At 39.3% G+C, this 27,080-nt stretch overlaps 1 protein-coding gene and 1 long non-coding RNA gene across 2 annotated transcripts in view; both read right to left on the reverse strand.

Annotated features, from left to right (window-relative positions):
- The window catches only part of LOC138898329 (uncharacterized), a 36,624-nt gene extending 29,986 nt beyond the window's left edge, over positions 1-6,638 (reverse strand). Inside the window, exon 1 of the long non-coding RNA XR_011410812.1 lies at positions 6,093-6,638. This is a non-coding gene — a long non-coding RNA (uncharacterized lncRNA). The remainder of the gene's footprint in view (positions 1-6,092) is intronic.
- A 16,336-nt stretch (positions 6,639-22,974) lies between these two features.
- The window catches only part of LOC138898836 (uncharacterized), a 42,032-nt gene continuing 37,926 nt past the window's right edge, over positions 22,975-27,080 (reverse strand). The window contains exons 4-8 of the mRNA XM_070184942.1: positions 26,667-26,888; positions 26,053-26,603; positions 24,791-24,963; positions 23,972-24,261; positions 22,975-23,151 (exon numbers count right to left, since the gene is read on the reverse strand). Of these exons, the coding sequence (XP_070041043.1) occupies positions 22,975-23,151; positions 23,972-24,261; positions 24,791-24,963; positions 26,053-26,603; positions 26,667-26,888 (1,413 nt within the window). The remainder of the gene's footprint in view (positions 23,152-23,971; positions 24,262-24,790; positions 24,964-26,052; positions 26,604-26,666; positions 26,889-27,080) is intronic.

Below are 27,080 nucleotides of genomic sequence, written 5' to 3' on the forward strand. Positions count from 1 at the left end.
TACCTTATGTTGGGAAAATACGGTCATGGAATGGTATACCCTATATTGGCAAAGATATCAGGGAGTGGTGTACCCTGCATTTAAGATTAAATCAACTAGGGAGTCAAAATCATATGTCTAAAAGTAACAATCAACTAGGGAGTAGAGACCCTATGTTGGAAAAGCGACTAGGGAGTGGAGACCTTATGTCTAAAATAAAAATAACTAGGGAGTGGAGACTCTATGTTAGAAACGCAACTAGGGAATGGAGACCCTATGTCTAAAAATAAAATTAACTAGGGAGTGAGGACCCTATGTTGGAAAGGTGACTTAGGGAATGGAGACCCTATGTCCAAAACGAACCAAGAAGGATTTTTGTTTTTGTTTTTTGGTTTTTTTTTTGTTGAGAAAAATCATTTTCATTTTTTTTTTGGTTTTCTAATTTAATAACTTAGGAGAAAGATTCATCAGACTAAGATTTCTATCCTAGGAGAAAATTCATCAGACTAGGTTTTCTTATCTTAGAAGAAAAATTCACCAGACTAAGACTTCTATCCTAGGAGAAAGATTCATTAGACTAGATTTGTTTTTTTGTTATCTAAGGGGAAAGATTCATCAGACTAAGATTTCGATCCTAGGAGAAAGTTCATTAGACTAGGTCTTTTTTTTTCTTTTTTTCTTTTTTTTTTGTTATCTTAGGAGAATGATTTATCAGACTAAGATTTTTTTATTGGGAGAAAAATCCATTAGACTAGAATATATTACCCTAGGAGTAAATATTTGAACAGAAATGGCAAGATTTTATGCACACTAGCAAGACAAATAAAGGCAAAGATTTGAGAAACCTCCCTTTGTCGGCTCTTCTCTTCTTTTTCTCTTTTTTTTCTTTTTTTTCATTTTTTTAATTTTTCATCCTATTTTACATTCTTTTTTCCTCCCCCCCCCCCCCCTTTTTTTGTTGAACCACTTTCCTTGCACTGTTGTGTTCCTGTTTCAAACAAAGAAATTTTATCAGTTTTAAAAGTGATGGTCGGTTTGTGACCTTGAGTCTTGGGCAGCTTGGTTTTGTGACCATGCAGCATTTGGAAGACCGACTGCATTGGTAGTTGGTTGCACTACTGGAAAACTTTTTGTGGCTTTCAAGGGACTTTTACTTTCTGTATCAACCCTAATTGTTTCGCTTCTAATACCATTGGTGTTTTGTGGCTCAATCACCCTTGACCCAACTGGAGATCTTTGCTTAGGTGACCTTTTATGATATCTTGAATGGCTTCTTGCTTTTTGAGCAATTTGTTTGTCAAATAGAATCACAACTGGTAAGTGTCTTTTGCATGACGTGCACACTTCATACTCCTTGTTCAGTACTACAGAGACTCTTTGATTATCCTTGAGGTTGTCTTTACTAGCTTTAGACAAGTAGGTTGATAAGAGTCTTTTGGAGAGGAAGCATTTTCATGAATCTTCAAGGCATGTTGACTGTAACAACTGAGTGTGCTGGCCAAATTTACTTTGTGCAACTGAAAAGCTGGTAGCAGATTTTAAAATTTTTTCTTGCTTATTTTGACAAGGACTGTCTTAGAGTGAAGGACACAATGATGCAAAGAAACAATATTAACAAGAAATGCCCCTGTCGGGAAGGATAGAAGGAAATTTTTTTTTTTCAATAACTAGCCTTAAGGATCATGACATGCATTTTGGACTCAACGGCCTGATCTATCAAACCGATCTAATCTTTCCTTTTACTATTCCTATGACCTTTGAAGTCGGGCTTATTTGTGCCAATTCTTTGCATCAGCCTCACGACTCACTATTGACTAGTGGTGCCTCGAGGAATTTTCACCAACAAGTCTCTCTCATTTCTTCATCTCTACTTACCGTCGTCTTACAGTGCCCCGTGAGGGTTTTCACTAGTAGGACTCTCTCATTTTTCTTTTTTTTTTCTTTTTTTTCTTTTCTTGATTCCTTGAGTGAGAACCCATGACCATGTCCCTCATATGACAACCATTGCTTATTGCGAATTTTCTTTGGCATTCTCAAAACTAATCAGGAGGTCTTGTTTGGAAGGCTTTTGGATATGGTTAGAAAGAAAGGACGGCATGAAAGCTCAAAATGAGGGGTTGTAGACTTACAACTCTTGGAATCGAATCTTTCAAAAGTGAAATAAAATATTTGCCCCGGTTTCAGATACTAGGATTTTCTTTTTCTTTTTCTTCTTCTTATTTGGTTGGACCGAACTGTGTAAGGCTGCCTACGTATCCTTTTTTAAGGATTCAGGTCGAACGTAGTTCAAACCTAAAAGTTATTTTGTTTTTTGTTGCTCCTTTTTCTTTTTCTTTTTTTTCTTTTCTTTTCTTTTGTCTTTTTTTTTCTTTTCAAAACAAGCTGCCCTAGCCTTTATTTTCTGAGGGCATGGACCTTTGACTGTTCTTTTTTTTCACTTAAACTTTCTAAGAGCTGCCCCAGTTTGTACTCTAGGAGCATGGACTTTTCTTTTTATTTTTTATTTTTTTTATTTTTTTTGACTTTTGACTCTAAACTTGATTCCAAAAGAGGGTGGTCAAAGAAAATAATACAGGCTCTAAAGGGATAACGAAGCGTATAAGGTGTTTGGATAGCACAAAAAGGGTCTCCCAGCCTCGAGAACGCCAAACATAGTATCCTTTCGTGATCACAACATTGATGAACATATCTGCCTTCTTGGTGTGTCGTGGTCAAAAGACACTTTCCATCCATTAATGTCAAATTTTTCACCAAACTTCAATTAATTGTTCCTCAATCCCGATTTTCACAATGATTTGAAGGTAAAGATCACTAACCCCACGGGTATGACTATTCTAGTTCCACGCGAATTTTGCTCAAGCTTAATTCTAAAGTATTTTCGATTCTTTATTCATCCTCAAAAGTGTCTTGTTCTCAGTTATCCAATTCAAGACTAAATTAATTTTCTAAGATCTGGCCAAAAACTCCGCATGCATGTCATGTCACTAAAACTAGCAACGAAAGAATTAAGAATAGAATGACACAAAGGAACAGAATGACACAAAGGGACAAACTGTATTTCATTGAATAAAGGATGGAAGGATTTGACAATAAGACAAACAAACTAAAATCTGGGTTATAATCCTGGATAACCCAGATTACAGAAAAGCTGACAAAACAAGCTACCAAGACTCCTCTCTGTCTAAAAGAGGAGTGACTTTACAGTTGCTAAGCCATATCTTAGCCACAAATTTGCACATCAGCACTACTACGACATTCAGTTCCTTTTATTTCTTTTGATTCAACACTCAAATTTTGACTTTTTAACCGAATTGTTCCCAATATTGGCTGTCGGATTTTAGTACTGACGGTATGGGAAATTTCAAAGCAACTAATTTACCAAAGGACTTGGAAGAATTCTCATGTCTCCCCATCATCAAACCATCCCGAGCAGCGCATGTCCTATTGCTTAAACCCGGTAAAGTCAACCAACATTTGCCTCTCTTTTTACCACCAACTTGTCTGCTTGCCTTTCCTTGACCTTAGTTGGATGCACAATAGTGGTACTTGTTCCTTCAGTTGAGAAGATGCTTTCATTTTTGAGGGATCCTGGACTCGCTATTGCAAACCAACAAACCGACCACCTTTAACCAAGTTTTATTTCAAAACAACAAACATGTTAGAATGAACACTCTCTTTTTTTCTTTTTCTTTTTCTCTTTTTCTCTTTTTTCATTTTTTTATTTAAATCTTTTGATCGAACCTGATGTGGGTTGTCTACGTATCATGTGGGAATATGAATCAGATCTTTGCGTAGTTCGGGAAGATCAGGAATAAAGGAGATAGAATAACTCCTTTTTTTTGGATTTTGAATTTGTTTTTTTTTTAACTTCCGAAAGAAAGATTTATAAAGAAGAAAGAAAATATTTTTGGAATTTGATTTGTTTGTTATATTTTTTTTTTCTGAGAATTTTGAAAATAAGGACTTCTAAAGAAGAAAGAAAAATATTTTTGGATTTTTGGTTTTGGTTTTTTTTTTTTTTTGAAAGAAAGACCTTTAAAGAAAAAAGAAAATATTTTTTTTTGGGGTTTTGATTTTGTTTTCGAATTTTTCTGAAAAAGACTTCTAAAAAGGATAGAAAATATTTTTGGATTTTTGGATTTGACGTCTCAAAGAAAGACTTCTAAAGAAAGAATTAAAGGAAAATATATTTTTTTGGATTTTTTGAAAATTCGCAGCTGGAACCGATGAGGTTTGCCTGCGTATCCGGTGAGAATCAGACCTGCGTAGTTCTGTCAAAAGCGGGGAATATCTCAAAATCTTAGTCTATTTTTCAACACCTTTAGAGTAAAATCAGACACGGTTCGATTTTTTAACACAGGGATTTGATGAGAACCAGGTGAATTTCACTCTCTTATTTTCTTTCTCTCATTTTTTTCAATTTTCTTTCCATATTCTAAAAGCCTGTCAACATACAAATCGGATCAAACAAATGTACAAGTAGTACGTAAGATACATCAGAATGGTCTTTTTAGTTTCAGGTACACTTGTCCTAAACGGACCCAACCCCTGTGTTGAGTCCCCTAAGTCAAATGCACGTGATGCAAACAAATGTTCCTACTAAGGATCCGACATGAGGCTATGTTATTCTAGGTTTAAATCTGGGGTGTGTTCTAGACATGACATACCCAAGCGGACAGCTCGAGCCGAGGTGGGGGCAATGTACCGAGAGCACTAAAGTCTATTCGGCCTAGTTGCTGATCCATTCTCGTTCTATTTGGTACGACCCTTTTAGAAGACTCAGAAGGGAGGCGTAAGAAGACAGTTTAATACAGTTCAAACAATATCAAAGCGGTAAATGAGCGGCAACTAGCACATTAAGGCCACAAACATAGTAATATCAACAAACAATAAAGCCAAGTACAGATTACATTACAAGCTTGAACTCTGAACCCTAAACCAGAGATTCTGGGTTCTTATCCCTAGCAGAGTCGCCAGAGCTGTCACACCTTCTTTTTTCTGAAGGGATATAGGATAGGGAGTTTTTCTGATTAAAGTGACATAATTCGAAATGAGATTATTTATATATTTCAGAGTCGCCACTTGGAATAATTTTATGATGTCCCAAGTCACCGGTATATTTTAAATCCCAAATTGAGAAAATTTAACTATGGTTTAAAGCCTGCGAAACCAGAAGACCGGGTAAGGAATTATATAAATCCGGAAGAAAGTGTTAGACATTCTCGGATTCCGTGATTTTAGCACGGTCGCTTTAATCATACCTGGCTTAATTAATTGTTTTAATTACGTATTTTAGAACCTATGTGCATTTTACCTTTTACCGATTTTAATTACTCGATTATTCATGATTGAGTTACGCGTACGTGTACTCTTTTTGTTTTGCACGTCAAGAATCATGTCACGCGTACGTGTACACAATTTACAATACTTAATTATTTAAGAAAAAAAGCTTGGCCAAAGTCGCGCGAACGCGTACCTTGGTTTATTTTAGGAATCATAATTATGTCACGCGAACGTGTACATAATCACGATAAATTAATTAAAAGCGCACCTAAAACACTCTAACGGTGTTCATTATTCTTCCTAAAATTTAAAATTATTGTAAGGCCATGAATTATAGAAGATTGTTGTGGGAGAGGTAATGTGAATTAATTAACACAAAATTATAAAAATATGCTAAAGAATTGGAATTAAAGTTCTTGGGAAAACAGTACTACCCAACGTCCATAACTAGAAGAAAATTCAAATTAACTAAAAACCAATTCAAGAAATAGTTCAACCCATGGCCATAAAACAGGTAAGGCTCAGACTTGTATGCTACTCATAAGTTAATATTCTCTTCAACATAGGATTCTTACTTTTTCCAGAAACTCAAAGACACCAAAAAGTGCTAAATCATCTCAATCATAAGATGCCCATAATTTAAATTAAAACAAAGTGCAAATCAGACCTCATCTTAAAATCAATAACATACAATCCACTAATTTCCACAGAAGACAATCGAACTTAGACTAGAAAAGGATTTGAACACATAAAACAGAGATTATTATTGTAAATTCAGAGCATTACAGCATCCAATCAAACAAGTTACATGACTGAAATAAATGTCATACCTCAACAGCCAAGTGAAGATCCCAAAATAACCAGATAAAGGCTGAAAAGGTGAATCAATGTAACAGGGACAGCAGAACAGTAGCGAACAACAATTCCATCGCTTCAGATTCCCAGAAATTACGAAGCAAAGAAACAGAAGTTGAGACAGCAAAGAAGCAAACTTGAAAACGGCCTGAGGTCTCTTTTTGCTTTTTTTTTTTTACTTTGTGTTTTTTAGCTCTTTTTAAGTTCTCAAATCTGGATTTTGATTCCAGATTTTGTGCTCCTAGCATGTGAATCGTGTGTAAAAGTGAGACCCAATGAGAGTGAGATGAGTATGTAGCTGAATAGATAAGTGAGATTAGAGAGGGGATTTTGGTGGCTAGGGTTTTCTAAGGGGGAGAGGTCTGATTTTTTTTTTGTGTGTGGTCAAGCGAGAGTGTGAGTGTGAGAAGAAGAGGGAATGGAGAAGAACAAAGGGGGAGTGCGCCCATTCTCTCTCTCTAGAGGGAAAATGGATCAAATTAGGTCTAGGGTTAGGAGAGTGGGGAGATGGGTGTTTTAAGAGAGGGGTCTGGACAAGGCTATAGGCAGATTGGGTTTCTAAAGGGATGAGCTTGTGGAGTAATTGGGCTAATGTGAAGCCATAGCCTCTTCTCTTTTCCTTCTTTATATTCTTTGCAATGTTGGCCACTCTAATTTAATTCAATTGTATGGCCAAATTATTTATCTATTTTACCTAGTGATTAACTAATGACCTACTTAATTAACTAATCTAAGAATGTATTTTTTTGATTTTTTTAGTTATTTAAATGATGAGTTTTACAATGTAATTAAATCCTAAAAATACAGTTTAAAAATCTAAAAAGCTATGAAATTAAGATTTGAACATTTTTTATGATTTTATTTATTTACGATATTCCTAATATGCATAATAATGCGAATAAGTGCAAAACAAACAAATAAATAACTCTAAAATTCATAAAAACAATAAAAAAATTATTTTTTTCGACTTATTTTTAGGAGTAATTTCCATGTGGGGCAAAACTTAGGTGCTCACAGTAGTGATCTTAAGGAAAGCTTAATCAAGGTACGTTGGCAAAACTCCTTCCATAGAATTGAATTCCATGAATTCCTTATGAACTTTAAGTGTGGTTTATCCAAGTTCTATTCCTATTGTTTCAGATTGTCTTTAATGATTGATTTGCCCAAAGGCTTATGATTTTGATTCATGTTCCAAATTACAAATCACTATGTTTTTTTGTACTTATTTATAAAGTGTTTTGAGCTCTTACACACTTATGAGTTGAAGCTATGACTTTCCCAGTATTTCAAATGTCTTTAAATATTTTATGATGATCGATGGCAAGTAAATGAAAGTATAAAATATGAAATACGGCCATCGTGCCAAGAATAAAGAATTTCATGTATGGCTAAGGGTGCTAGAAATGAAAAGATTTTAGGAAAGGCTATGATATGAATATAATCATTTTATATGATAAATATTTTTGAGAGTATCGTTAGGTCACCTAGGAAGGCTAAGTTATAAACGTCCAAGCACGAAACTACATGTGTCAATGTAGGAGTTGACATAGGGGTGAATTCCCGTTACATTATATTGAGATTATTTCCCCTTGATTGGGATGAGTTGATAGCTAGCAAGGACCATGTAGACCCACACGGCATTGTGGTGAGACGGTTTAGCCGATCAGACGGAGATCAGATGCCATGCAGCACACATGGTGGTATTATATTTCTATGTCCACCTGCAAATATTAGAGTGAGACGGCTTAGCCAATCAGGCTGAGATCGGACTACATGTCATGTGCATGGTAGTGTGTCAGTACCAAGGATCTGCCAACCTAAAAAGATAATGCTTACATGAAGTTTTTCTTTGCTTTAATTTTTCATTTAAATATTATTGATTTACTTACTGCTTCAACATTTATTTTCTTTTATGTTGGCATTATATTCCATGAGAGGGTATTTAATTTTATATACTAGTACTATTCCATATGTACTAACGCCCATTTTGTCAGGGGTGCTACATCTTTAATGGATGCAGATGATTCCTCAGCAGGAGGTGTTGGTCCTTGATAGCAGCATACCCTCGACTCAGCAGATTTTGGTGAGCCCTAGTCTACACCGGGGCCCATATGCTGTCTTGCTTACTTGTACATTGCTTTTGAGGTATAGCCGGGGCCTTGTCACCGGCACTTTTATAGTACTCTTTTGTTTCATTTAGAGGCTCTGCGGACATATTGTGGGATGTCTTTGGGATGGGGATTAACAAATCAAAAATGTGGTTGTAAATGTCTCATATTTCCATTTCTAAACTATGAACTTGTAATCTTTTGGTAAATATCAATGAAGCTCCTATAAGCAATGAAACTTGGTACTTTACATTTTATCATCTCACATCTATCTCTTATTACTGATTCTCAAATTGTTCATAGGTAATGTTGGGTAGAAGGCATCAAGTAGGCTTGCTTAACTGGGATATCTTGGTTGAGCACCAGTCGCACTCCCCAAGATTGACGCGTGACAACTAGTATATTGAATCAGCATATAAAGATGATATGCATCACAAAACATTATTATAAATGCCAACTATATGAGTCTAAAATGTCTAATGATCAAAATCTCATAATGGTACACTGAATCAGCATATAAAAATGTTATGCATCACAGAGCATTATTATAAATGCCAATTATATGAGTCATAATGTCTATGCATGAATAAGACTCAGTACCATCAACTGACACTCGACATATGTCCAACAAGCCTGCGCAACATAAGGCCCAAGGAACAATGGGTCATAACTGACTCTGGAGGGATGGATCAAAATCCATGCACCATATTAAACCCGCACAGACTACTCACGTTCCATAACACTCATCCTACACGGAAAACTCACATTCCATAACTCTCACCCCGCCAGAAAACATACGTGTCTCAATCTCAGTCCATATAAGAGTCTCCATATGCACAATGTATGCATATGCGCCATAAATAATGTAAATGATATGTATGAACTTGAAAAACATACATGTAGAGATGTATGCATATGAATAGCATGACTACATCTAAAACAGGTAGGACATGATGTCAAAAATAGCCATTTATGATCAACAAGGCACCAAAAACCTAAACATGATCGCATTTGATGTCAATCCAAGGCATAAAGTAGCCTAAACATCTATTCTGAGCATGAATAATCCATGGCACTTGCATATACGCTCGCCGCCACATAATACGACACCCCCAATACATACCAATTAATCAAACAACTGTAGTTTCTTAATGTTAATTCTCTCAAGCCAAGTATAGGAAAGATACTTAACTTTTACATGCCAAATCAACCATCCAATATCACCTCCCCCTTTATATAGGCCTCCAAATGATCAAACCCTAGTCAAATATCATCCAGAGGGGTCAAACAATGCTAAATGAAGCAACCCCACATGAAGAACTTCGATCTTTGAAGAAATCTCAAAAGGTGAACAAAAGTCAACTCGGGCCCACATGGTCAAATTCTGCAACCAAGACCAAATCCCAATGACTCATAGCCTCACGAGTGCAAATATGTGATTAGTTTCCAAATCTGAGACTAAATCGATATTCAAAATCTCAAAATACTCTCTCATAAATTGTAGACAAAAATCCCAATTTTCACATTTTAATTTCATGTTTTAGGTGTAGAAATTCATGGAAAATAAAGATATATAATTAAAACTAAGTAGGAATTACTTACCCTCAAGAATGGAGTTAAATCACTCTTCAAAATCGCCTTGGTCCAAGTCTCAAAAATGATGAAAATAAGCTCAAAATCCCGAAATTGGGCTTTTATACCTTTAAGATCACTTTGCTCTTCATGATCCCGGCCATAAACCACACGATCATGATGCACTGATGGATAATACTCCGCGATCATGGTCCTTACACACGCGACCATATAGAACAAAATATCTTGTGATCCAAAGTCCTCTACACGACCGCGATACTCCACACGCAAACTCGATGACCATTCTGGATACCCTTCGTGATCACATGCCTCTTATTGCGATCAAGATCAAAACCTTCTTGAATCAGCTCTTTATCTTCGTGATCGCAGCAGCAAGAATCGCAATCAAGATGCATACATGAGAACCTGGAAATCAATAATAACAACTCAACTCGAAACGGCCCAAAACTACCATGAAACTCATCTGAGCCCCTTAGGATCTCGTCTAATCATCCTAACCAGTTCTTATACCCATACAAACTTTTCCAAATTCTCAAAGCAAGAAAAATAATGTCAGAACCATGAATCATGGATCAATTCAAATCATGAAAAACAATTTAGCTCATAAATGCCAACTTTCAACTAGATGCGCCGAAACAATGTCGGGCCACCCGAGACCCGCATCGAATACGCGTACAAGTCAAAAATTATCATACAAACCTATTGGAACTTTTAAATCATGAATCACGATCGTTTACTCAAAATGTTAAGTTTAGTCAACTCTCTTAACTTTAAGCTTTCAGTTATCAACCAAGTGCTCTAAATCACTCCCTAACTTCTCGGAACCCGAATCAACCATATACATAAGTCATAAATATCATATGAATGTACTCGAGGTCTGAATTCACAAAATAGAATGCTATAACTTCAACCAACTAGTTGGATCGTTACACTACTTCTAAAGCAGGAGATGGAGCACATAGCCTAGCTACTCACACTCTAGTGTAATAGGATGACATGGTTATCAGACTCTAGGAGTTCAGCCCGTGGTGGAATCTCAACTAGTTATTGGTCGTCAATCTGTTGTTGTTTCACATGTCATTCTTGAACCACAACTAGTGGTTGGAGCTTCTATCACCTAAGGAGTAGAAGAGCATGGATACATTATAGATGTTGTATGCTCCCCCATTATAATGGTAATCTAATAACTAATGTCAAGGAGTTCTTAGAGATGCCACGAGATTTTGCATAGCTTGGGCCTTGTTGAGTCTAAGGTAGTGTATTTTGTTGCTTTTTTGTTAGATGGACTAGCCAAGAGGTAGTGGGAAACTTATTTGGAGAGCAGGCTAGCCGAGTAACTTCTTCTCGCTTGGGCTCAATTTTTATATCTCTTTCTAATTTATTCCACTAAGTAAGAGGAATGAGTTATGTAGGTAGTTTTAGCGTCTGCACCATGAGGGAATGGCCTTTACTAAGTATAAGATGAAGTTTATAGAGTTATCTTGTCATGATACTTATTGATTCTTATCGATCTAGAAAAGGTAAGAAGGTATATCAGAGGGATTAAACTTGGTATGGTACGTGAGACCGAGTTTGGAGCTACCTTTATTTAGGTTATGGATATAGCTAGGAGAATTAAGTATATCCACCAACAAGAGAGAGGAGCGATAAGCCAAGAAGCCTCGTAGCATGGGTCGCTTTAGTGGTACCTCATTTGGGGGAAAGGATTCTCATGGAGGAGGTCATTCTAGCGGGCTAGTTCAATTAGCTCTTCAGACTTCTTATGGTGCTCCCACAAGGTAGTATTCCTACAACATGCCTCCAATTTAGAGTACTTATAGTGCGGCGATATGGCAGGGGTTTTTTAGTGGATATTCCGGTTATCAGGGATAGTCCCAACAACCTAGACAACATAGGGAGTTGCTTTGAGTATGCAGAGATGGGGTATATCAAGAAGAATTATCCCAAGTTGTAGAGTAGTACACCGCAGTGAGGCTTGCAGTCTATCATTCATGCCCTAATTACTACAGCAACTACTCAGTCAACTAAAGGTGGTTCTCAAGCTGGTGGAGAGCATAGTAAAGGGAGAGGCTAGGCCAAAGGAGGCCAGACTCATTTCTATGCATCTGATGTGATCATCTTAGGTATTGTTTCAGTTTCTCGTTGAGGTGCCTCTGTAGTATTTGATTCAAATTGTATATATTCATACATGTCATCATAATTTGCATAAAACTTGATTATGCCTTGTGGGTTACTTGATACTCTTGTTTATGTATCTACACCGATTAGGGATTCTATTGTCGTAGTTGGGTCTATCGGTATAATATGGTTGTTATTCATGGGTATAACACGTTAGATCATTGGGCATTTCAAACATGTTAGAGGATTGACATTGAGTATGGCAGATTTTGCAACTTGGTCGACTTAGAAAGACTCAATCCCTATGACTTAATTATGTGGGAGTGAGATTTCAAAAGCTCAAGATTGGTTTGACTATGGAGTTGATGTTATCTATGGGCTTGGAGAGTTCATTATAGAGTTGTGACCACCTCACAAGTTGAATTAAGTTGTGCACTTCTAAGACAATGGGATACTTTTGAGAAGAATTATCCTACTTGAGATTTAGAGATCGAAGCTTTAGTGGAACTATCTCCTTGGTTGAAAATAGTGATAATAATTAATGGCTACTTAGCTTGATGTGTGTAGCAGATGTGGGTGACTTGAGAAAGCTTCTACTTTTGCACTTACCTCATAGTACTAGATATGGACCAGATCTACCTAAGTGTAGTAACATGTCTCACTTGGGTATTCTTTGGTTGAAAAGTATAGTTTAAGAGGTTACAGTCTTTATGTATTTGTGTTGGAACAGTGAACGAGTTAAGTAAGGGCTTTAAAATTTACAGATTTGACACCTTAGGGAAATTACTAATATGGTACGCAAACCATGTCAATTGAGGCTTTAGGTGGATATTGTTGTCATTCCATAGTTAAGTAGGTTGGACTCGATGAGATGAAGCTAATTGATCCATAATTAGCATAATTGGACCTGGATAAGGTAGAGTCGAAATAAGACACTTTAAGATAGCCTTGGGCGGGCAAAAGCTCTCTTCAGACAGGTGAAGTCCATGGCATACAGTTATAGTGGGTGACTACGTGTTTCTAAAGGTTTGTTTTATCATTGCTTAGAGATAACCGACAAGAAAATACATTAGTAACTGACCGTTTTGATCCTTTGGAACAACAATATAGGAAAATAAGAAAGAAATATGAGTTTTGAAACGAGGCATTTTGCTGGTACAAGTTTGATAATGGATTGTTGTCGTTGCCAAGAGGTTATGCTATGGTCATAGAGATGTGTGATATGTTATGTTTTTACACTCCAAAGTAATATATGATTCGACACAAGTCAGTGGGACTGAGACACTTCCATAAATACAAGAATCAAACTTTTGAGAAAGTTACGGGTATTGGTGATGGATTTATAACTTGTAGCTAGACTTGGAAGAGAGACTCATTAATTAAAGTATTTCAACGGGATTACCTAGGTAGAGGTTACACGATAACACTAGAAAGAAGGTGTATGACAAACTCGTACAGTTTCATGATAATTTCAATATAATTCAAGGCACTTCGAGGATAAATATTTGTTTAAGAGAGAAAGAATTTAACATTTGTACTTCTCGTTTTTATTATTTTTATGTCGCTCCATGTTTCAAGATATTGGATAGGCATGCATAGTATTTTGGGACTTATCAGGATAGTTTAAAGGGATCCTAATGTCACGACACAAAATTTTACAACGGTCGTGATGACACCTAACACGCCAGCTAGAAGAACCAATCATGTAATAATAATAAAAAACAACATAAATGAATCAATATATCAATTCTATTAGAGATTTATTGAATAAACTAGTCAAAAACCAACACCAATAGAGAAACAGTAATGCAACTCCCATAAATTGGTGTCAACGAGTACATGAGCTCTAAAAGTGTCAAAATGCAATAGTCTAAAATAAATATTTGGAGAAGACCTAGAATCGCTTAAACATATTTGAATGCATAAATGGAATTAGAATGAAATTCAAAGTATATATTTTTGTCACGACCCAGAATCCAACTAGCCGTGATGGCACCTAACCTCACCCGCTAGATAAGCCAAATAACATAATCCGATTCAATTAATATTTAACTGACTCTAATACACTCCCCAAGGACTGGTAGTACAAATTATGAGCTTTTAAGATTAGAATTTACAAAATTGGTGTGAAATAAAAATATGTCATCTGTCTGAAATATATATGAACAGATTAAAAATTCTAAAGCTACCATGAACAAGAGGCAGCAATGACTGAAACGCAAGTACATCTTCAGATCCAACTCTCGCCGTACGCAGCAGCATCAGCATCAGAAATCTGCACGCAAGGTGCAGAAGTGCAGTATGAGTACAACCGACCCCATGTACTCAATAAGTAACAAACCTAACCTTAGGTTGAAAGTAGTGACGAGCTTGTACCAAGGTCAGAGTCCACACCAATAACCAATAACATCTCATAACAATATAATTTAAAGAAGCACAAGTAATAACTCAATAATAACATGCTCAGCTCGTATATAATTCTGGAAAATAAACATTTTCTTTTCAAGTATAACAGTAAAACTCAAATCTTTTGGCGAAAGTCACTGAAATATGAGTAAGTCTGAGATCTGTGATTTTTCTCAAAAACTTTCTTTCACAATAAAGAATTTCATTATCAAATGGCATGATGAAAAATACTTCTCTATGCTTACATATCAAGTATGCATGTCTAATGCAATGCAGCATAGTGATGAACTCATGTACTCACACTCTCAGAGTATTCAATCACTCAGTACTGTATATGGCCAATCCATCCCATATATATATATATATATATATATATATATATATATATATATAATAACTGACATTCAGTCACTCAGTACTGTACAGGGTCAATCCAGCCCAGGGAACTCTATCCCAAATATAATAAATGATTCAGGCAAGATCCATGGCCAGGAAAATTATAAATAAATAAGGCAACTCCATGCCCTGGGAAGTCCATCCCAAATATAAATAAATAAGGTAACTCCATGCCCTGGGAAGTCCATCCCAAATATAATATCATTTGCGCTCACTGTGGGGAGTGCAAACTCCGGAGGGGCTCCTTCAGCCCAAGCGCTATAAGCCAATTTGTCCTGCTGCGGCATGCAGCCCGATCCCATTATAATAAAGCCTATAAGGCCTGCTTCGGCGTGTATCCCCGATCCATATAATAATAACATATATAAAGCCAAAATGGCATGTTGCGGCGTGCAGCAGAATCCCATAAATATCCTCACAATCAGGCCCTCGGTCTCAATCAGTCACCAATCTTTTCAGTCTCTCGGGCTCACAATGTCATGAAACTAGCCCAAAATGATGATATGATGTGTCAATAAATAGCAACAAAGAGTGAGATATGATATGAAATGAATGAACATGAGTGAGTATGAAATTACAATTTAAACATATAATTTAACAGCAGAAATGACCTCAGTGGGTCTCAAAAATACCGGCATATAACCTCAATATGATTTTTAACATAATTCTCAGCTCAATTTCTTTAACACATATAAGTACATGGATAATGCCAGGATTATTTGACTACACAATTCCACAGAATCAATTACGTCACAATTTCTACGGTGCACGCACACACGCCCGTCACCTAGCATGTGCGTCACCTCCAAATAAATCGTACAATATGTGTTTTCAGGGTTCATACCCTCAGCTCCAAGTTTAGATATGTTACTTACTTCAAACAAGCCGAATTCACTGCCGAGCAACCTAAACAATGCTCCAAAAATTTCATTTCGTGCGTATCAACAGCTGAACGCCTTCCTATCTCCTCAATTTAAGACAAATGATTTGTAACTAGTCAAACAACGTGGAAATTAATCAAAATATACTCCAATGCTTAAAATTTAACAATTTATAAAAATTTCCAACTCTCCTCGAAAAGTCGACAGTGGGGCCCACATCTGGGAATCCGACGAAACTCATAAAATCCGACAACCTATTCAATTACGAGTTCAACCATACTAATTTCATTCAAATCCGACTCTGAATCGGTATTCAAAACTCGAAAAATCGTTTTATGAAATTATAGAAATTTCCTTCGATTTCTCTTGAAAATTCGATAATCATATGCCAAAAATGAAGATTAATCCATGAAATATAATCACAAAGGAGTCAAGAATACTTACCCCAAGTTGTGCGGTAAAATCCCCCTCAAAAGTCGCCCAAACCGAGTTCCGAAATCCAAAAAATAGGTAAAAATATCGAACCCTCGAACTTAAAGATTCTGCCCAGCGTTTCCGCATATGCGATCGCATTGTCGCATCTACGCCCTTCGCTTCTGCGGAAAGGCTCGCGCATCTGCAATACAGCCTAGGCCAGCAGTGGAGCGCTTCTACGATGCCAAGAGCCGCATCTGTGGTCGCGTTTCTGCGCAACTCCCTCCGCATTTGCGGTCGCCTGCCCAACAGTGCCCATTTAGCTTCTGCGATGGGCTGCTCGCTTCTGCGACCAAGCTTCCGTAGAAGCGGTTGCACCAGCAACTCAAAAATTCCAGCAGCTTCAACAAGGCTTCAATCGATCCGAACCCCGTCCGAAACTTACCCGAGCCACTCGGGACCTTCTCTGAATACACAAATATGTCCCATAACATAACACAGACTTACTCGAGGTCTCAAATTACGTTAAACAACGTCAAAATTACAAATTGCACCTCGAATCGAACTTATAAATTTTCTAAATTTTCAAATTCTATATCTTGTGCTGAAACGTATCAAATCCATCTGAAATGACTTCAAATTTTGCGTACAAGTCATAAATGACATAACGGACCTATGAAATTTTTTAGAATTAGATTTCGATCCCGATATCAAAAAGTTAACTCCCCAGTCAAACTTCCAAACTTAAACTTTCCTATTTTCGTCATTCCAAGCCTAATTTAACTACGGGCCTCCAAATAATTTTTTGTACACACTCCTAAGTCCAGAATCACCATACGGAGTTATTGGAACCATCAAAACTCCATTCCGGAGTCGTTTGTATAAAAGTCAAACTTCGGTCAACCTTTTTCATTTAAGCTTCCAACATTAAATTTATTCTTCCGAACTAATCCCGAAACATCGAAAACATCAAAACCGATGATTTACACACGTCATAATACATCATATGAAGTTATTCAAGACTTCAAATGGTTGAAAGGAGTGTAAATGTTTAAAACGACAGGTCGAGTCGTTACATTCTCCCCCACTTAAACATACGTTCATCCTCGAACGTGCCAAGAGTTGTTCCTAAACCTTCAAATCACTTTTCTACCTTACCACATATATACCTAGGGGTGATACCATGTCACCCTATTCCATATAGGCCTGACAACACCATAATTGAAGATCATTACTTAAATCTTAGTCCGTAAACCCTGGAATTCAATTTCCAACATTCAGAATTCCTTTTCAAGACCCGAGTCTCACATCTACACACTGTATAAGTTTGAACAAGTTGTATCAAGTCATAACCATAACTCCATATATAATTACATAACATACTACACAATTCGCATACTCGCAGCACCATTCTCGATCACAGTAACTACTCAAAACCAACTCGGTACTAGTATAAAACCCCATGTCAAACAAAACCTCGTTCCAAAACCTTCGTATACTTCTGATAATTAAAGAAACATGCGAAATCTCATAACCACTTATCAGATCAACAGGTCAGCGAGCTTTCCTTCGTTCAACAAGTACCATAGCCAATTATCTAAGCCGATATCACAATTATTCTTCCAAACACATCGTAATCAAACCTGATAGTACCTATTATAGGTCCAATGACCTTATATTATCAAACACAACTATTCCACAGACATGCCACACCAATATAACTCAAGCCCCAAACTACACAATTTGTGCACCCAAAAATGGAAAATGTCTCAAAGAAGAGAACCGTTTTGCAAGTCAATAAGCACCACCACAACCGCAATGCTATGAGCTCATCTTACATAGTAGAACCAAGACACACAAATCAAATAACGGTAACCAGCTATCCTAGAGCTCACATTAACATCAATCGCACAGACAACTCACGTTCTATGGTATCAATATCTGGACCCGCACGGACAACTCACATGCCAATAATATCAATATATGGATCTGCACGGACAACTCATGTGCCAATAACATAATCCACATGGAATGGTCACAGGCCTCCAGTCCAAGCATACCATACAAGAGCAATCAAATAAGTACACATGTATATGATAAATAAAATACGATTCACATGCTCCTGGACTGGTATAAATAACATGCCATAGAGTAGGCATGTGCAAAGTGTGCTATCACAACTCAATCGACAAGTTGACGCAGAAATAGTAACTACCCAGTTTATTCAGGGAATTAGCCTCTTTGTAACCTCAAGTATATCCAGATAGTTCTCAACAAAGATACAAATACAAGAAATGTTATAACTTTACGCTTAACAGTCAACTCTAGGTATATCATAGCTTAAATATTCTTCTGAGTATGAATACTTGCCCCGATGCCCGCAGATGGGCTCAAACCTCACATATATATATACGCACTCGTAGTGCGTAGCTACAAATAATTAACGCAAATAGTGCCTCCACTGAGATTAAATAAAATGCTCACCTCAAATAGGCCACAACCCTTAAACAATATGCTTCTGAGAACTCCCAGTCCCCAAATTCATAGAACACATGAATCACCATAACTTATCCCAACTCCAGCACTAGAATGACTAACACATCTTTCATGCATGATCGTCCCACGAGGAATACTTCTATAATTATCACGTACCACATAGCAAAAATCTGAATATCAACAATCGATCAACCAAGCGAATATCGCAATGCCAACAAAACATTCGTAAGTCAAAACACAGTGTGCCTTCTGAAATGCGCACCCTTCTCAAGGATTACCGAGTAGTTATAACATTCATCTAAATATCTGAAACTGACCCCTCTGTCAAAAATTCATGAACTTCCCTTCAATACCGAACTGTCACCTTATACATGTAAATCTCAATCTCACCCCAAGCGCCGCCTCTATTAGGCCATTACATGAAAACACGAGAATCTCATTACCACTCTGAGTAACAAGCAAATTACATACCCAGTCATTTAGAAACCTTCGTGTTGCTTCCTTCCAGGAGGAAATCACCATACACAACACGTTCCCCATATTGGTAGAAAATATCTGGTTCAAACCATGGTAGAAACCATCAAGAACATTTTGAAATCCATTTGCACATAACCAAGCTATAAGAGCTGAATTCCTCTAAATTGACCAAGCCACACAGGTCACCAAACCGAAGAATATTGCCACCAAAACATCTGTAAAGTCTCACCCCATCATAATTACCCCCCATAAATACCGCAACCGAAACACGCACTCTGAAAATACCTTATGTGAGTCTAAAGTCATTTCCTTCACCTTCCTGATACTGAAATGTAATATCTATAATTATATAGAAAATGCCACAAGTCTCGACACCATCCAACTTAAATCTCAGATTCTAGCCATATACAAATCCGCCAAAGATTCTCAATTGCTACATATTAATCTTGAATTCATTAGAACCTTCTCAAGAGTCATCCACTCAACCCAAATCTAAATTGTACCGCCCAAACGGGCCCAAAGACACGTGCCCCATTAGTACAACAACAATCAAAGAAGTAACCCTGCTTTAACACCATCAATCAAATCCATACCCCATGCGCACTACATGCTTCACAAATAACAACTCACTCATCCCTATGATTTTCATATACTCATAAAGTGCAATATAACTCATATCCAAGAATTTCCTTACTCGAGTCATCCTCGATCTCAACCTCTGCAAGTCATAACTAACCCGCAAGTTGTCACGACCCAAAAACCAACCGTCGTGATGGCGCCTATCATGGTACTAGGCAAGTAACTACTCAACTATCTTAACACAGTAAAAGCTTTGAAATTTTAGATGGAAGCAATTAATATTTAAGAAAACCTTTTAGGAATAGAAGTAAATCCGATGCACAATACAATCTATCCCAAAACCAGGGTGTCATCGAGTACATGAGCATCTATACCAGGGACAGTCTAATACAATGTCTAAGGAATAAGAACTGAAATATGATAAAAATAATGAAGGAGAGCCAAGGCCTGCGAACGCCATGCAGCTACCTTGATAGTCTCCGGGATCAGCTGCTCAAATATCAACACCCGCTATGACCGGGAACACCTGGATCTGCACACGAAGTGCGGGGTGTAGCGTGAGTACAATCAACTCAGTAAGTAACAATAATAAATAAGGAACTGAAAGATAGTGACAAGTTATGTAGTTATAGTTCATTTTCAGTAATCTCAACAAGAAAGTAGACCTGCTTTAAAATTCGGCAATTTAAGTCAAATCAATTTATAAATGCCAAGTTCGAGTAAAATCCTAATATAATATCCCTCAAAAATTTCAAAACAATGACAACAACAATGGAAGCGAATACCACCTCTTAGGGAAACAGTCACTCAATCTTTCTCAATAGCTCATCACTCGGCTCTCAGCCCTCAACACTCACACTTAATAGATTTGTGCGCTCACTAGGGGTGTACAGACTCCGGAGGGGTCCTTCAGCCCAAGCGCTATATCGCTGCGGCGTGTAGCCTGATCCCATACAAATATCCATAAGGCTCGTTGCGACGTGCAACCCGAACCATATATATATACAGCCCTAAGGCTCATTGGGGCGTGCAACCCGATCCATATACATATATATAGCTCACAGCTCGACGCTTAGGCCCTAACTCAGTCACCAACCTCTCCAGTCTCTCGGTCTCTCAGAAATCATAAAAATTAGCCCAAACAATGATAATATAATGTATCAGCAAGAAACAAGAAGAGATTGAGATATGATACACAAGTAAACTGTGACTGAGTACAAAACAGCAATTAGCAATTAATTCAACGAGTACACGACCTCTGCGAGTCCCAATAGTGTTATCACATAGCTTAAGCATGACTTCTAACATGATTTGCAGTCAAATTTTTATAACACAGGGAGAGCATATAGCTAACAACAAGTTAGTCAACTTTACAGTTCCAAGGAATGGATCAAGTCACAATTCTTATGGTGCACGCCCACACACCTGTCACCTAGCATATGCGTCACCACCAAACAATCATATAACAATAAAATCCGGGGTTTTATACCCTCAGGACCATATTTAAAATTGTTACTTACCTCAATCCGAGCCAAAACTCTACTCCAAAATGCCCTTTCTTAACGAATCGGCCTCCAAACGTTCCGAATCTAGCCACAAATAATACAATACAATCAATAAGGCTAAAGGAATTTATTCCATAAGGAAAATATGAATTTTAAGCCAAAATCCAAAATTGGTCCAAACCCGGCCCCCGGTCCCGCGTCCAAAATCCGACAAAAGTCAAAAAACTCGAAAGCCCATTCGCTCCAAGTCTACCCATACCAAATTTATCAAATTCCGACTTCAAATGGCCATTCAAATCCTCAAAATTAACTCTCCAAATCCCTAGCCTCAAACCCCTAAAATTCACCTCAAAACACACCAACTAGGTGGAAAATCAGTGGAGAAACATCATTATTGAAGAAAAATCAACACAAGGATCTTACCTCAAGAATTCCCCTTGAAAAGCCTTCTCAAAATCTCTAAATTCCGAGCTCAAAATGTTAGAAATGGTGAAGAATCTTGAAACCTCGTATCTATATGTTTTGCCCAGGTCTTCCACACCTGCGGCCCAAATCCCGCTTTTGCGGTTCCGCTTTTGCGGTTGAAAGTCTGCTTCTGCGGAAATCACTAACTTCTCTAGCTACCACTGTTGCGCACTCCTTTTCTCTTCTACGGAAGCGCTTCTGCACAACAGGTTCGCATCTGCAGCCTCGTAGGTGCAGAAAGAACCACGCACCTGCGGCCACCGCCAAGCCTCCTCTTTATCGCTTCTACGAGCTCCTTCCCGCTTCTGCGGGCTCGCACCTGCGGTTCCCACATGGCAGGTGCGATTACTAAAGCAGCAACAAAGCTTCAGCTGCTTCCTCAACTTACTTCCAAGTCCGTTAACCACCCGAATTCAACCCGAGGCCCCCGGGACCTCAACCAAACATAACAACAAGTCTTATAACCCAATACGAACTTAGTCGAACCCTCAAATTACCTCAAACAACATCAAAAACACAAATTCCACACTGATTCAAGCCTAATAAACTTTGAAATTTCCAAATTTTACAAACGACGTCGAAACCTATCAAACCACGTCCGATTGACCTCAAATTTTGCACACAAGTCACAAATGACCCCACGAACCTACTGCAACTTCAGGAATCAGAATCTGACCCCAATATCAAAAAATCCACTCCTGGCCAAACTTTCCAAAATTCTAATTTTTGCCATTTCAAGCCTAATTCTACTACGGACCTCCAAATCACAATCCGGACACACTCCTAAGTCAAGAATTACCCAACGGAGCTAACGGAAACATCAAAATTTAAGTCTGATGTCGTTTACACATAAGTTGACATCCGGTCGACTCTTCCAACTTAAGCTTTCAATTAAGAGACTACGTGTCTCAACTCACTCTGAATTCTCTCCGGACCCGAACCAACTAACCCGATAAGTCATAAAACAACAGTGAAGCACAAAAATGAGCAGAAAAAGGGGAACAGGGCTACAACTCTCAAAACGACCGGTCGGGTCGTTACCTCCTCCCCCTCTTAAACAAACGTTCATCCTTGAATGGGTCTAGAAATATACTTGGAGTCTGAAATAGGCGTGGATATTTGCTCTGCATCTCCCGCTCGGTCTCCTAAGTAGCCTCCTCAACGGTCTAACCTCTCCACTACACCTTCACTGAAGCTATATCATTTGACCTCAACTTCCAAACATGTCGACCCAGAATAGCCACCGGCTCCACATCATAAGTCAAATCACCATCCAACAGAACCGTGCTGAAATCCAATACATGAGACGGGTCGCCAACATACTTTCGGAGCATGGAAACATGAAATACTAGATGTACACTCGATAAGCTAGGTGGTAAGGGAAGCTTGTAAGCCACCTCCCCAATCCTCTAAAGTACCTCAAACGGCCCAATGAACTGAGGGCTCAACATTGCCCTTCTTCCCGAACCGCATAACACCCTTCATGGGTGAAACCTTCAGCAGAACCTTCTCCCTAACCATGTAAGACATATCACGGACCTTCCTGTCGGCATAGCTCTTCTGTCTAGACTGCGCCGTGCGGAGCCGCTCCTGAATCTATTTAACGTTATCTAATGCATCCTAAACTAAGTATGTACCCAACAACCTAGCCTCACCGCGCTCAAACCAACCCACCGAAGATCTACACTGCCTCCCATAAAAAGCCTCATACGGGGCCATCTGGATGCTCGACTGATAACTATTGTTGTAAGCAAACTCCGCGAGTGCAGAAACTGGTCCCATGAACACCAAAAATCAATGACATACGCACGTAAAATATCCTCCAATATCTGAATAGTGCGCTCGAACTGCCCGTCCATCTGAGGGTAAAATGTTGTACTCAACTCCACCTGAGTTCCCAACTCTCGCTGCATGGCTCTCCAAAAATGCGCTGTAAACTACGTGCCTCTATCTGAAATGATGGAAACCGGCACATCGTGAAGGCGGACAATCTCTCAGATGTAAATCTCAGCCAGTCGCTCTGAAGATAAGTGGTGCCCACTGGAATGAAGTACGCGGACTTGGTCAGCCGATCCAAAATCACCCAAATAGCATCAAACTTCCTCAAAGTTCGTGGGAGCCCAACTACGAAATCCATGGTGATCCACTCCCACGTCCACTCTGGAATCTCTATCCTCTGAAGCAAGCCACCCGGTCTCTGATGCTCATATTTTACCTGCTGACAGTTAAGGCATCGAGCTACAAATCCCACTATGTTCTTCTTCATTCTCCTCCACCAATAGTGCTACCTCAAGTCCTGGTATATCTTCGCGGCACTCGGATGAATGGAATACCGCAAACTGTGGGCCTCCTCAAGAATCAACTCACGTAGCCCATCCACATTGGGCACACAAGTCTGACCATGCATCATCATTACCCCGTCATCCCCAATAGTCACATCTCTGGCATCACCGTGCTGAACCATGTCCTTGAGGACAAGCAAATGAAGATCATCATACTTGCGCTCTCTGATGCGATCAAATAAGAAAGACCGAGAAACCACACAAGCAAGAACCCGATTGGGCTCCGAAATATCCAATCTCATGAATCGGTTGGCCAAAGCCTGAACAACAACTGCAAGCGGTATCTCTTCAATGGGAAGAAAAGCAAGACTACCCATACTCACCGCCTTCCTACTCAAGGAATCGGCCACCACATTGGCCTTCCCTAGATGATACAGAATAGTGATGTCATAGTCCTTTAGCAGCTCCAACCATCCCCGCTGCCTCAGATTGTGATCCTTCTATTTGAACAAGTGTTGGAGGCTACGATGATCAGTAAATACCTCACAAGACACACCGTAGAGGTAGTGCCTCCAAATCTTCAATGCATGAATGATGGAAACTAGCTCCAAATCATGAACAGTGTAGTTCTTCTCATGAGGCTTTAATTAGTGCGAAGCATATGCAATCGCTCTACCCTCCTACATCAACACACACCCAATGACGATCCGAGAAGCATCACAATACACTGTATAAGAGCCCGAAACTGACGGCAAAACTAGAACTGGAGTTGTGGTCAAGGCAGTCTTGAGCTTCTGAAAGCTCTCCTCACACTCATCCGACCACTGGAAAGGAGCACCATTTTGGGTCAATTTGGTCAAGGGCGATGCAATAGATGAGAACCCCTCCACAAAGCGACGATAATAACCGGCCAAGCCAGGAAATCTCTGAAGTTGAGGATGGTCTGGACCAACTTTGAACCACCTCTATCTTTTTTGGATCCAACTGAATACCCTTAGTGGACACCACGTTCCCCAGGAATGCCACTGAGCTGAGCCAAAACTCACACTTGGAGAACTTGACATAAAGCTTCTCCCCCTTCAACCGCTGCAACACAACCCTCAAATGCAGGGCGTGCTCCTCCTGACTACGAGAGTACACAAGGATGTCATCAATGAACATAATAACAAACGAGTCGAGATAAGGCTGAAATACATTGTTCATCAGATGCATGAACGTTGCTAGGACGTTGGTCAGCCTAAAGGACATCACAAGGAACTCATAATGACCATAACGGGTCCTGAAAGTTGTCTTAAGAATATCCGAGTCCCGAATATTCAACTGGTGATATCCAGACCTCAAATCAATCTTGGAGAACACCCTCGCTCCCTGAAGCTGGTCAAATAGGTCATCAATGCGCGGCAAAGGATACTTGTTCTTGATTATGACCTTGTTCAACTACCTATAATCATTGCACATTCTCATAGTACCATCCTTCTTCTTCACAAACAGAATATGTGCACCCCAAGGTGACATACTAGGCCTAATAAACCCCTTATCAAGGAGTTCCTGAAGCTGCTCCTTCAGCTTCGCTGGTGCCATACGGTACGGAGGAATAGAAATGGGCTGAGTGCCCGGCACCAAGTCAATGCCAAAGTCAATATCCCTGTCAGGTGGCATGCCTTGTAGGTCTGCAGGAAACACATCCGGGAAATCTCGCACCACTAGAACAGAATCAATAGTAGGGGTCTTTTCACTAACATCCCTCACAAAGGCCAAATAAGATAGACAACCCTTCTCAACCATTCGCTGAGCCTTCAAATATGAAATCACTCTACTGGGAACATAGTCTACAGAACCTCGCCACTCAATCCGTGGCAACCCCGGCATAGCCAATGTCACTGTCTTAGCGTGGCAATCCAGAACAGCATGACATGGGGACAACCAGTCCATACCCAAGATCACATCAAAATCAACCATACTAAGTAACAAGAGGTCAACTCTAGTCTAGAACTAACCCCTAGAAGGAACACCGCTAAATCCACCTTGTCCCTGAGGTCTCTTGGCCTCCCTCTCAATCCGCTCCTGGCTACGGACCATCTCTATCTGACAAGAAATGTTGACAACCTCATCGAAAGTAGCACCAAACACCCTCTCTCTAGTCATAAGAAACCGCAGCTAAAATGTGAGGCCATCAATGAACCTCCCGATCCTCTCCCTATAGGTGGGAACCAACCAGAATGCATGACAGGCTAACTCATAAAACCTCATCTCGTACTCCGTCACAGACATATCACCCTGATAAAGCTGCTCGAACTGCCTGCGCAGCTCCTCTCTGTGTGACTGAGGCACGAACTTCTCCAGGAAGAGAATGGAGAACTCCTTCCATGTAAAGGGTGTTGCGACATCTAGCCTACGCCTCTCATAAGCCTCCCACCAACTGAAGGCATCCCCAGAGAACTGAAAAGTAGTGAACGAGACCCCACTGGTCTCCAGAATACCTGTTGTACGGAGAGTCCTCTGACACTTGTCCAAGAAGCCCTGGGCATCCTCCGCCTCTGTACCACTAAAAGATGGAGGCTGCAGTCTCCCAAACCTCTCCAATCTCCAGTGCTCATCATCAGACATAATAGGAACCACATGGGCCTGAGTAGCTGCAACTGGTTGGGTTGGTAGTGCCCCCGGTATCTGAAGTCCTTGTACTACCTGATCTGGAGTACGGGAAACAAGGGTATGAGTACCTCCCCCGGCCTGAGAAGTGGCATGTACGTCCTGAGCTGAAACCACCTAAGCACGGCCGGTGCAAACTGTCAGAATCTGAACTAAGGCCTCCTGAAGGCCTGGAATTACAATGGGCACAGGTGGTGCCTGAGCTGGTCCCACAGGCTCATTCACAACTGTAACCTGCTCTTGAACTAGGGCAACTGGTGTATCTGCAGGTGCTGCCCTAGTTGTTGTGCGAGCTGCACCTATGCCCCTACCACGGCCTCTATCGCAACCTCGGCCTCTCATAGCCCTGACTGGTGGTACTGTTGGATGTCCACCCTGCCTAACAGTACGTGTCCTCACCATCTATGAGAGAATAGAACAACAGAAGTTTAGTTACCGGAATCAACAGATTTGCACGAAAAGAATTCAAGAATATGAAGTTTCCTAAGGGTTCAACAGCCTCTCGAAGATAAGTACAGACGTCTCTGTACCGATACGCAAGACTCTACTAAACCTGCTCATGACTCGTGAGATCTATGTAACCTAGACTCTTAT

This window comes from Nicotiana tomentosiformis, chromosome 9, assembly GCF_000390325.3.
Source record: "Nicotiana tomentosiformis chromosome 9, ASM39032v3, whole genome shotgun sequence".
Lineage (NCBI taxonomy): Eukaryota > Viridiplantae > Streptophyta > Magnoliopsida > Solanales > Solanaceae > Nicotiana > Nicotiana tomentosiformis.